General features: G+C 42.5%; 2 protein-coding genes across 7 annotated transcripts in view; both read right to left on the bottom strand.

Annotated features, from left to right (window-relative positions):
• Window positions 1-11,432, bottom strand: part of LOC123745278 (RND transporter family member dispatched) — a 225,995-nt gene that overhangs the window by 131,912 nt on the left and 82,651 nt on the right. The window lies entirely within an intron of this gene.
• Window positions 1-11,432, bottom strand: part of LOC138363043 (protein dispatched-like) — a 109,004-nt gene that overhangs the window by 14,851 nt on the left and 82,721 nt on the right. For 2 of the 3 annotated variants that reach the window (XM_069321867.1, XM_069321868.1), the window contains exons 3-7: window positions 11,314-11,418; window positions 8,897-9,051; window positions 7,589-7,688; window positions 1,387-1,510; window positions 942-1,136 (exon numbers count right to left, since the gene is read on the bottom strand). In XM_069321867.1, the coding sequence (XP_069177968.1) occupies window positions 942-1,136; window positions 1,387-1,510; window positions 7,589-7,596 (327 nt within the window). In that variant the 5' untranslated portion in view covers window positions 7,597-7,688; window positions 8,897-9,051; window positions 11,314-11,418. The remainder of the gene's footprint in view (window positions 1-941; window positions 1,137-1,386; window positions 1,511-7,588; window positions 7,689-8,896; window positions 9,052-11,313; window positions 11,419-11,432) is intronic. The other variant, XM_069321869.1, reaches the window with a different exon arrangement.

Consider the following 11,432-nt stretch of genomic DNA (forward strand, 5'->3'; position numbering starts at 1 on the left):
GGTGTACAGTTCATCAGCTAGAAAATAATGAGTATATAATCAAATACTTTGTTTAATAGTGTGTTTAAGGCAATAGCTCTGTAGTTAACAGAGGTGGACATAGAAGCTCAACAGTTCTTTGGAATGGGAACAAGTACAAAGGTGTTTATTACAGATGGCATGTACCATGGGAGAGAAAGCCTAAAAGAAACACACATAAACATACAGTTTTAGCATCCCATGTTTAAGGTTGTCAGAGTATATGTTAAAGAGGCTATCATAACACCAATTTTTTTTAGCTGTCTTACTGCTTTCACAACCAATACAAGGGTTACACTGCATAGGTGTTTAACATTAAGAGCAGAGTGCATACAGGTCTCGCATGTAGCTGTACAGTAGTTAGGTCAGTTTCAATCTCAACTGCATTATATCTCGAACCATTGTACAATGTGGAATATTTATCTTTGAAAACATCACATATATTATTGGGCCCAGAAGCATCATCCATGACATTTGTTACCTTCGGCATGAACTTTTTTATTTTTCTAATTTCACCCCAAAATTCATAAAAAAAAATTCTTAGAAAGGTTATCAAAAACTTTTGATCTTACAATACTTTTATTTTCCTAACTGCCTTCTACTAATTATTATTAGTGGTGAATTATTATTATATCTTGAGTTATCTTGAGTTAAATATTATTATATATTATAATTAATTATTATTACACAAGTAATTATTATTACATATTATAATTATTATTACATATAATAATTTGTATTAATTATAAATCCATTATTATTATTATAATTAACAATCATAATTTAGAATGATAAAGAAAACACAAGAAAATAGGAAGAAATAGGAGCCAAGGATTCTCATCTTGATGTAAACTGTTTAGATTCAGATGCTGGCAAAACTAACACAACCAATGATAATAACGTACAGTATTGTCATGGCTTACAATGTGTGTGTGATTTGGAAGTTTCTCATCATCTGCTTCTTTTTCTTCGTTGTTTCCAAAGGAGTGAAGCAGTTTCATCAAGTAAGGGTCATCTGAAGGGTTGACACTGAGGGAACCATTGGGACGAGTAGCATCCAAGAGGTTTTCCCAGGCTACTGCCCGCTCACTTATCACAGTTCCTCTTGATTCAAAGCCCTATTCATAAGCCAATATACAGTAATAATTTAAAGTTTAAAATAGTATATAGAACAGGCTACTATACTACTAAGTTTGTATGTCAAACTTGCCACTCAGAGTATCATAAGTACAAACTTGCTTAAAATTCACTGCAATTGTATCAACAAAATGAAGATATAAACATCCATAAAGAAAGATATTATATAAACAATCTGCTTATGTTATGTCTAAACTAAGACTGAAACATCATAATGAGAGGAGAACTAACCAAGGATGGGTCGGTGAAGGCTGGGAGTGGGCGGGCAGTAAGGGAGAGTACAAGACATGTCACCACCACCACCACCACACTGCTCAACACCACATATGGGTGATGACACAGTAGTCGAGCATACCTGGCTGGTCAAAACTATTTTGTCATATTCCAAAATGTACATTTTCACACATATATAAAAGTTTTAAGCAGTACTGTATACTGTATATTTAGTCTGTATACTGTATATTTAGTCCCAACTTTAGTGAGAAAATTAAATTAATATATTCTACAAAGATAAAAATCCCCATACAGTACAGTAGAAATTTAGAATGGTAGAAATTTATTTTATTGTACTGTATATGAACTCTTCCGCCACAGAGTAGCTGCCAATATAACAATGTAAACATCTTGTAAAGATGCTCATTTCTATCATAATTTGTTCTAGGCATGTTAAGCTCAGAGACAAAAGCTTGAAACACACACAAAATCAGTTCACCAAGCTGGCATAAAATATTACTGACTATGAGAAAATGCAACAAAATAATAACTGCTTATCTATAACAATCTGCTTTACAGTACCTCTTTACTGTATATGACTCAAATTCTGTTTCATTTATACACATAATGTACAATATTTATGTTAGCACTCAATAACTGAGTAATTTACAATTTGTAACTCTATATAACAATACTCTTAATTTTTTCACTGTACCGTATTTATTAATATGAAATGTTTAGCGGGCCCGTAAATAGTTAAAGATGCGTTTCAGAAAAACATAGTCCTTAAATGAAATCTGCATTGCATGTATGGGGAAGGGGAACCTCTTGGGTGTTTGGGAGTAGCCATTATGCAAGAATATAATGAAAAATTTATAAAACCCACAGTTTCTGAACTCCTCACAGCTTGGTATTACATCTATTCGAATATCCATTTTTTTACAATCTGCAGTCATTAACTCCTCTTTCCCCTTCTTTTCTCACTTACTGGTAATATGCCATGGAAACATTACATTTATGGCTCCTAAAAGCTTTGCTTCTTTGAGTGCAATAACATTTGGATTCTCGTAGTGTATTCATTCTGAGTTCATTTGTTTTGACTAATCCATTTTTGTAAACATTACCAGTACTCTAAAAGGCCACTTTCTTCTTTTAACGCTCACTTACAGTCTCCCAAGTCCTATGTTCCTTAGGTACTGGAGGTTGCTCTGAGTGGGGAGCATTATGATGGGGGAAGGGAGTTAGGTAAAGGGAAGGGAAAGAAATGTTGGGCTTGGGGATGGTAGAAAGTTTAAATTAGGGATGGAGGGGGATATCACAGTGAGTCAAGGATGGACTTTTAGGTCTGGGAGTGAAGATTGAAGGGGTGCAAGTTTGGATTTCAGTTACATGGGGTTTAGGGGGTGAGGTTAGTGGCCAGAGGCAGGAAGAGGCTGGGAAGGAGTGGTCAGTATAGTGTGATGTGTCAGAGGGTAGGGGGAGGGAGTGTGTTAGAAGGATCAGAAGTGGATTGGTTTACACTTATGTTCTGGTTATCTCTGGGGTTGCTGAGCTAAATGACATGGATACCTGTGCCTCACTCCCCTCATATTCCCAACTCTTCTTCCTTGTTTCATTGCTGCCACTATCTTTTCCTCTGGTTCAAGAGGGACGGTGGGAAGAGTAGTAGGTGTATTGAAGCTATGTACAGTACATACATGTTTTATACAAATACATAACTTCTTGTATTTGAATGTGTTTTATACAGCTCAGGTGGATGAGGGTGTTTTATACTATTCATACTATGACTAATGTATGAATAACAAACAACTTTGCTTCATTTTCCCACAATCAGTGAATATTGTTGTACTGGTATATTACTAATAATAAAAAGTTACAAAACTAGATTTTTTGTTTTCAAAATATTTACTTAGGTAGCCAGCATTAAGTGCCAAAAATTTTTTGGGGGGATAGTTTGTCACTGTAACACACTACTCACAATTTAAATTTGTTGACCAACTAGCCTATGTCCATCCCATAACCCAGATCATTTTCCCTGCAAAGTTAGGTGAGGCCAGTCCCAAGTGTTTCGCCTCTGAAATAACTGTATTGGTCTCTTATTCTCCTTCTCCTTTTCCTGCCAAGATTCATAGAGGGAGGGACTGCAGCCGCCAAACTTCAGAGAGGGAGGGACTGCAGCCGCCAAACTTCAGAGAGGGAGGGACTGCAGCCGCCAAACTTCAGAGAGGGAGGGTCTGCAGCCACCAAGCTTCAGAGAAGGAGGGTCTGCAGCCACCACGCTTCAGAGAAGGAGGGTCTGCAGCCACCAAGCTTCAGAGAGGGAGAGTCTGCAGCCACCAAGCTTCAGAGAGGGAGGAGCTGCAGCCACCAAGCTTCAGAGAGGGAGAGTCTGCAGCCACCAAGCTTTAGAGGGGAGGAGCTGCAGCCACCAAGCTTCAGAGAGGGAGGGTCTGCAGCCACCAAGCTTTAGAGGGGAGGAGCTGCAGCCACCAAGCTTCAGAGAGGGAGGGTCTGCAGCCACCAAGCTTCAGAGAGGGAGAGTCTGCAGCCACCAAGCTTCAGAGAGGGAGAGTCTGCAGCCACCAAGCTTCAGAGAGGGAGGGTCTGCAGCCACCAAGCTTCAGAGAAGGAGGGTATGCAGCCACCACGCTTCAGAGAAGGAGGGTCTGCAGCCACCAAGCTTCAGAGAGGGAGAGTCTGCAGCCACCAAGCTTCAGAGAGGGAGGGTCTACAGCCACCAAGCTTCAGAGAGGGAGAGTCTGCAGCCACCAAGCTTCAGAGAGGGAGGGCCTGCAGCCACCAAGCTTTAGAGGGGAGGAGCTGCAGCCACCAAGCTTCAGAGAAGGAGGGTATGCAGCCACCACGCTTCAGAGAAGGAGGGTCTGCAGCCACCAAGCTTCAGAGAAGGAGGGTATGCAGCCACCACGCTTCAGAGAAGGAGGGTCTGCAGCCACCAAGCTTCAGAGAGGGAGAGTCTGCAGCCACCAAGCTTCAGAGAGGGAGGGGCTGCAGCCACCAAGCTTCAGAGAGGGAGAGGCTGCAGCCACCAAGCTTCAGAGAGGGAGGAGCTGCAGCCACCAAGCTTCAGAGAGGGAGGGGCTGCAGCCACCAAGCTTCAGAGAGGGAGGAGCTGCAGCCACCAAGCTTCAGAGAGGGAGAGTCTGCAGCCACCAAGCTTCAGAGAGGGAGGAGCTGCAGCCATCAACCTTCAGAGATGGAGGGTCTGCAGCCACCAAGCTTCAGAGAAGGAGGGTCTGCAGCCACCAAGCTTCAGAGAGGGAGGGTCTGCAGCCACCAAGCTTCAGAGAGGGAGGGGCTGCAGCTGCCATGTTTCAGAGAAGGAGGAGCTGCAGCCACCAAGCTTCAGAGAGGGAGGGGCTGCAGCCACCAAGCTTCAGAGAGGGAGGGTCTGCAGGCACCAAGCTTCAGAGAGGGAGGGTCTGCAGCCACCAAGCTTCAGAGAGGGAGAGTCTGCAGCCACCAAGCTTCAGAGAGGGAGGGTCTGCAGCCACCAAGCTTCAGAGAGGGAGGGTCTGCAGCCACCAAGCTTCAGAGAGGGAGAGTCTGCAGCCACCAAGCTTCAGAGAGGGAGAGTCTGCAGCCACCAAGCTTCAGAGAGGGAGGGTCTGCAGCCACCAAGCTTCAGAGAGGGAGGGGCTGCAGCTGCCATGTTTCAGAGAAGGAGGAGCTGCAGCCACCAAGCTTCAGAGAGGGAGGGGCTGCAGCCACCAAGCTTCAGAGAGGGAGGGTCTGCAGCCACCAAGCTTCAGAGAGGGAGGGGCTGCAGCCACCAAGCTTCAGAGAGGGAGGAGCTGCAGCCATCAAGCTTCAGAGATGGAGGGTCTGCAGCTGCCATGTTTCAGAGGAGGAGGGTCTGCAGCCACCAAGCTTCAGAGAGGGAGGGTCTGCAGCCACCAAGCTTCAGAGAGGGAGGGGCTGCAGCTGCCATGTTTCAGAGAAGGAGGGTCTGCAGCCACCAAACTTCAGAGAAGGAGGGTCTGCAGCCACCAAGCTTCAGAGAGGGAGGGGCTGCAGCCACCAAGCTTCAGAGAGAGGGGGGCTGCAGCCACCAAGCTTCAGAGAGGGAGGGGCTGCAGCTGCCATGTTTCAGAGAAGGAGGGTCTGCAGCCACCAAGCTTCAGAGAGGGAGAGTCTGCAGCCATCAAGCTTCAGAGAGGGAGGGTCTGCAGCCACCAAGCTTCAGAGAGGGAGGGGCTGCAGCCACCAAGCTTCAGAGAGGGAGGGGCTGCAGCCATCAAGCTTCAGAGATGGAGGGTCTGCAGCTGCCATGTTTCAGAGAAGGAGGGTCTGCAGCCACCAAGCTTCAGAGAGGGAGGGTCTGCAGCCACCAAGCTTCAGAGAGGGAGGGGCTGCAGCTGCCATGTTTCAGAGAAGGAGGGTCTGCAGCCACCAAACTTCAGAGAAGGAGGGTCTGCAGCCACCAAGCTTCAGAGAGGGAGGGGCTGCAGCCACCAAGCTTCAGAGAGAGGGGGGCTGCAGCCACCAAGCTTCAGAGAGGGAGGGGCTGCAGCTGCCATGTTTCAGAGAAGGAGGGTCTGCAGCCACCAAGCTTCAGAGAGGGAGAGTCTGCAGCCATCAAGCTTCAGAGAGGGAGGGTCTGCAGCCACCAAGCTTCAGAGAGGGAGGGGCTGCAGCCACCAAGCTTCAGAGAGGGAGGGGCTGCAGCCACCAAGCTTCAGAGAGGGAGGGTCTGCATCCACCAAGCTTCAGAGAGGGAGGGGCTGCAGCCACCAAGCTTCAGAGAGGGAGGGGCTGCAGCCACCAAGCTTCAGAGAGGGAGGGTCTGCATCCACCAAGCTTCAGAGAGGGAGGGGCTGCAGCCATCAAGTTTCAGAGGGGGAGGGGCTGCAGCCATCAAGTTTCAGAGGGGGAGGGGCTGCAGCTGTCAAGAGTCCCACAAATCACTTACTGACAGGCAGAGAGGAAAACTTGCAAGTCACTGATAATAACTGGCTTCTGTGCAACACAGCTCAACACTCCACACTCCTCAGGATAATTTATTATACAAAAAAATATAGAAAATACGATGAATTGTTTTAATTAATAAAAGAAAACATATATACACGAAGGCAAATGGAACCACAGACAAGAAGTTACACACACACAAATTGTTAGAGAGAAATGATGACCAGACCACACACTAGAATGTGAAGGGACGACGACGTTTCGGTCCGTCCTGGACCATTCTCAAGTCGATTGTGATGAGGAAGTGGAGACAGGCATTAAATAGGCACGAGAGATGAGGAGCAACCCCTTCCTTTGCTTTTCATCTCTCGTGCCTATTTATTGCATGAAGAATGGTCCAGGACGGACCGAAACGTCGTCGTCCCTTCACGTTCTAGTGTGTGGTCTGGTCATCATACTTTAGCCATGTTATTGTGACTCATCGTCTGTTAGAGAGAAATATATGAAGTAGATATAATAAAGGAAAAGTAGATTGGCTAGAAAGGTGGCGTCCAAGAACTAACAGCTCAATTCTGCAGACACAAATAGTAAATACGCAAATAGTAAACACACACACACACACACACACACACACACACACACACACACACAAGAAAATTCACTTTTGTAAACAGAGTGGTAGACGGTTGGAACAAGTTAGGTGAGAAGGTGGTGGAGGCCAAAACTGTCAGTAATTTTAAAGCATTATATGACAAAGAGTGCTGGGAAGATGGGACACCACGAGTGTAGCTCTCATCCTGTAACTACACTTAGGTAATTACACTTAGGTAATTACACACACACACTCTCTCTCTGAGGGAGATTGACAGTGTGGAACTAGATGAAATTTACACAATGAATACTAATAGAGCAAGGAGGCATGGAGGGAAAAGTTGAGACTCATCTGTCATATAGGTAGTTTTTTTTTTTTTAAATGGCATGAGAGTAGTAGGAAAATGGAATGATCTAAAGGATCAAGTTGGGCAAACAAACTCTATTCATAGTTATAAAAAGATATGCTAGGAAAATAGGATAGGAGGCATTGCTTTAAACAACCGGCGACTAGAAATGCAGGGGTCCAAGAGCTAATGCTCGATCCTGCAGGCACAAATAGGTGAGCACACACACACACGAGAGAGATCGATAGGCAAGACAGAGAAACACAGACTGAGGTAGTGAAAGGGCACATTAAACTGTATAATACTGATCACTGCGGAAGAATAAGGGAAGGTGAAGGACTGTATGTAGCTCTGACCAGGTCATGTTGGCAGGAAGTGTTGGGTGGAGGAGGCTGGCATCATGACCCACAGTCCCGTCCGTCTCTCCACGCCCGCTCTACACTTCCTCACCACCACCTGCAGGCACGTACACAAATCTTACACACATCATATTATTTCTGCAAACGAATATAAATTAATGGAGACATGATTACCACCTATAAAATATGGAGCAACATAGTAAGCATCATATGCAGGCTTACTTCTGACCATTCTCCACCCCCACCCCTAAAAAAATGCAACATTAAAACAATTGAATGCACCTGAAATATAAAAAGGCAATAATTTATAAAAATACATTAAAAAATAAATTTTTACATGGCACCGCAGCCCATCCACTTGAAATGATAGTACTCTACTAAGAGTACGTAACTGTTTGGCAGAAAGTACCCATATGTGGGGTTGGACCACCAGTAAACTGCCTTTTATCCTATTAATTTTATTGAGTCCGGAAAAATAAAGTTAAAATCAAACTTAAATATCCCCAGACCTAGTATACCACGTATATGTACAAGAATGTAAGAAGTGAATATTATATATTTTATATTATATATATATATATATTATATATATATATATATTTTATATATATATATATATATATATATATATATATATATATATATATATATATATATATATATATATATATATATATATATATATATATATATATATATATATATATATTTATATATATATATATTTATTTATTAGGCTAAGTTAGCATGTAATAGGCCTAGAATTGCTATGATAGGGTTAGGTTTTATATTTATGTCTCTAAAAAAAAAATTCTGTTTGTCCAAATTCAATAATACAAAAGTCAATTTTCTGGTGGTCCATCACTACACGTTGGTACCTTCCACCAAATAGTTACTCATTTCAAGTGAGTAATTTAAATGCAATGATTGAATGTTCTTAGATTAATGCAATATTCTTGAGGTTATCTTGAGATGATTTCGGGGCTTTTTTAGTGTCCCCGCAGCCCGGTCCTCGACCAGGCCTCCACCCCCAGGAAGCAGTCCGTGACAGCTGACTAACACCCAGGTTCCTATTTTACTGCTAGGTAACAGGGGTATAGAGTGAAAGAAACTCTGCCCATTGTTTCTCGCCAGCGCCTGGGATTGAACCCAGGACCACAGGATCACAAGTCCAGCGTGCTGTCCGCTCGGCCGACCGGCTCCCCAATGACTCATGACTCATGCAATGACTCATTTCTGACGCTTTTATCATATTTACACTTGAAACTGTGAATCGAATTAGCTTCAACAACTTTTATCACTAACCTGTTCCAATTATTGATGTTTGGAGTTTGTTTTTATTGTTGAGGGGGGTCAAAGCTTCAGTAATTAATACCCTGGGGCCAGATTCATGAAGGTACTTACGAATGTTTTCTTCTTAGCGCCTTCGTAATGGCTACGTCGGTTTTCAGGTAGGCAATCTAAAAAGAAAAATCTTCGTAAGTTTACTCCGTCGGCTAAGGTTGCTGTCGACCACTCGTAGCTTTACATAAACTGAATATAACCCAATTTTTCTCCACTACACAACATGAAGGATCGATTTTATTATAAACAAAAGATTTTAGCTGGAGAATTTCATCAAGAGGCGTCCTTCGTGTTAGTTGTATATGCATTCTTTGCTTGAAACTTGCAGTAAATACGTCTTTTATGATATCAGAATTAGTTTTATAATAGCAAGATATTATACCAGTAGTTATTAAGTAGATAAATGCTGGTGAACATGAAATATAAGAGAAGGTGATGAGCCCTGCCTGATGGGAGCATTTACTATCACCAAGTTCACCTAGTAATAAGTATAGATGGATATGTATAGCTAAGGTACACCCTCCTATTTTTAATTTATTTTGTTTGGTTTTATTTTTAAATTAAATCTGGGTGAAACATAAAATAAAAATATGCTGCACAAATGATGTTAGGTTAGGGTAAAAACTTCAAAAACTTTTCTCATTGAATACTTAAACCTATAATTATGACTATATGGACTATTAAAAAAGAGGGGGAAGTAGGGGTCCAAGACCTTTTCCTGTTACACAATTTGGGTGTGTGGAACAAGTAATTATCAAAAGAAGGCACCATGCTGGGAAGGCTATGAAGCAGTAAGGCAGTGAGGTGAGGCAGCTACTTATTTGAGGAATTATTTTGACTGCATCTATCTAGACCTAAAAAAGGCTTTTGACAGAGTTCCACATAAGAGGTTGTTCTGGAAACTGGAAAAATGAGGGCAGTAATCAGAGGCAATATATCGGACTGGAGAAATGTCACAAGTAGAGTACCACAGGGTTCAGTTCTTGCACCTGTGATGTTCATTGTCTACATAAATGATCTACCAGTTGGAATACAGAATTATATAAACATGTTTGCTGATGATGCTAAGATAATAGGAAGGATAAGAAACTTAGATGATTGTCATGCCTTTCAAGACGACCTGGACAAAATAAGTATATGGAGCACCACTTGGCAAATGGAATTGAATGTGAATAAATGCCAAGTATGGAATGTGCAATAAGAGAACATAGATCCCACACAACCTATAAATTATGTGAGAAATCTCTAAAGAATTCTTATAAAGAAAGAGATCTAGGGGTGGTTCTAGATAGAAAATTATCACCTGAGGACCACATAAAGAACGTTGTGCGAGGAGCCTATGCCACGCTTTCTAACTTTAGAATTGCTTTTAAATACATCAATGGCGAAATACTAAGGAAATTGTTCCACCTTTTGTTAGGCCAAAGCTAGAATATGCAGCGGTTGTGTGGTGCCCATATCTTAAGAAGCACGTCAACAAACTGGAAAAGATGCAAAGACATGCTACTAAGTGGCTCCCAGAACTGAAGGGCAAGAGCTATGAGGAGAGGTTAGAGGCATTAAATATGTCAAAATTAGAAGACAGAAGAAAAAGAGGCAATATGATCACTACGTACAAAATAGTAACAAGAATTTATAAAATCGATAGGGAAGACTTCCTGAGACCTGGAACTTTAAGAACAAGAGGTCATAGATTTAAACTAAGTAAACAAAGATGCAGAAGAAATATAAGAAAATTCACTTTCACAGAGTGACAGACGGTTGGAACAATTTAAGTGAGTTGGTGGTGAAGGCCAAAACCATCAGTAGCTTCAAAGCGTTATATGACAAAGAGAGCTGGGTAGACGGGACACCACGAGTGTAGCTCTCATCCTGTAACTACACTTAGGTAATTAAACTTAGGTAATTACACACTAATGCACACTTCCTCTAGTGTCGGGTACACAACACAGCCCCCACCCCTTAACCAAGGGGCGTCATACAGCCCGTCCTAAGATTTCCCAAGGTCAAGAAACTGTCGTACTAAAGTTCCCTCCCCTAACCTTCCAGAGACCCAAAACAAAAAACGGGACAGTATGTCAATTTCGTGAGCCGCTACCATTTTCTAGTATGACAGTTTTTGGCCATGTGTAGAGTATACGTCAAAATGCGATGTTCCATTAGGAGGACGGATTGCATTATGATCTTGAAATACTCAAGCAGCACAGGGGCTACCCTAAAACCAAAATGGAGAATAGAAATAGCCTAAGCTAATCTATCCTTTTGAGATGTATTCTATTGTCACAATAAACATAATTGAACTTGAAACCAATATCTATTATGTATTTGTTACTTTTAATGTACCTGTACGCTATCAATGCTGGTATGAGGTGGCTTACCTGCACTATGGCTTCTGCAGGGTGGTACTCCAAACCCCACAAACTGTCTTGTGGATAAATTCTGTTGAAAGGTGAACAGTGAGAGCAGGCGCTGAACACCTCGTTCTGAAAACAAGAAA

This window comes from Procambarus clarkii, chromosome 10, assembly GCF_040958095.1.
Source record: "Procambarus clarkii isolate CNS0578487 chromosome 10, FALCON_Pclarkii_2.0, whole genome shotgun sequence".
NCBI lineage: Eukaryota > Metazoa > Arthropoda > Malacostraca > Decapoda > Cambaridae > Procambarus > Procambarus clarkii.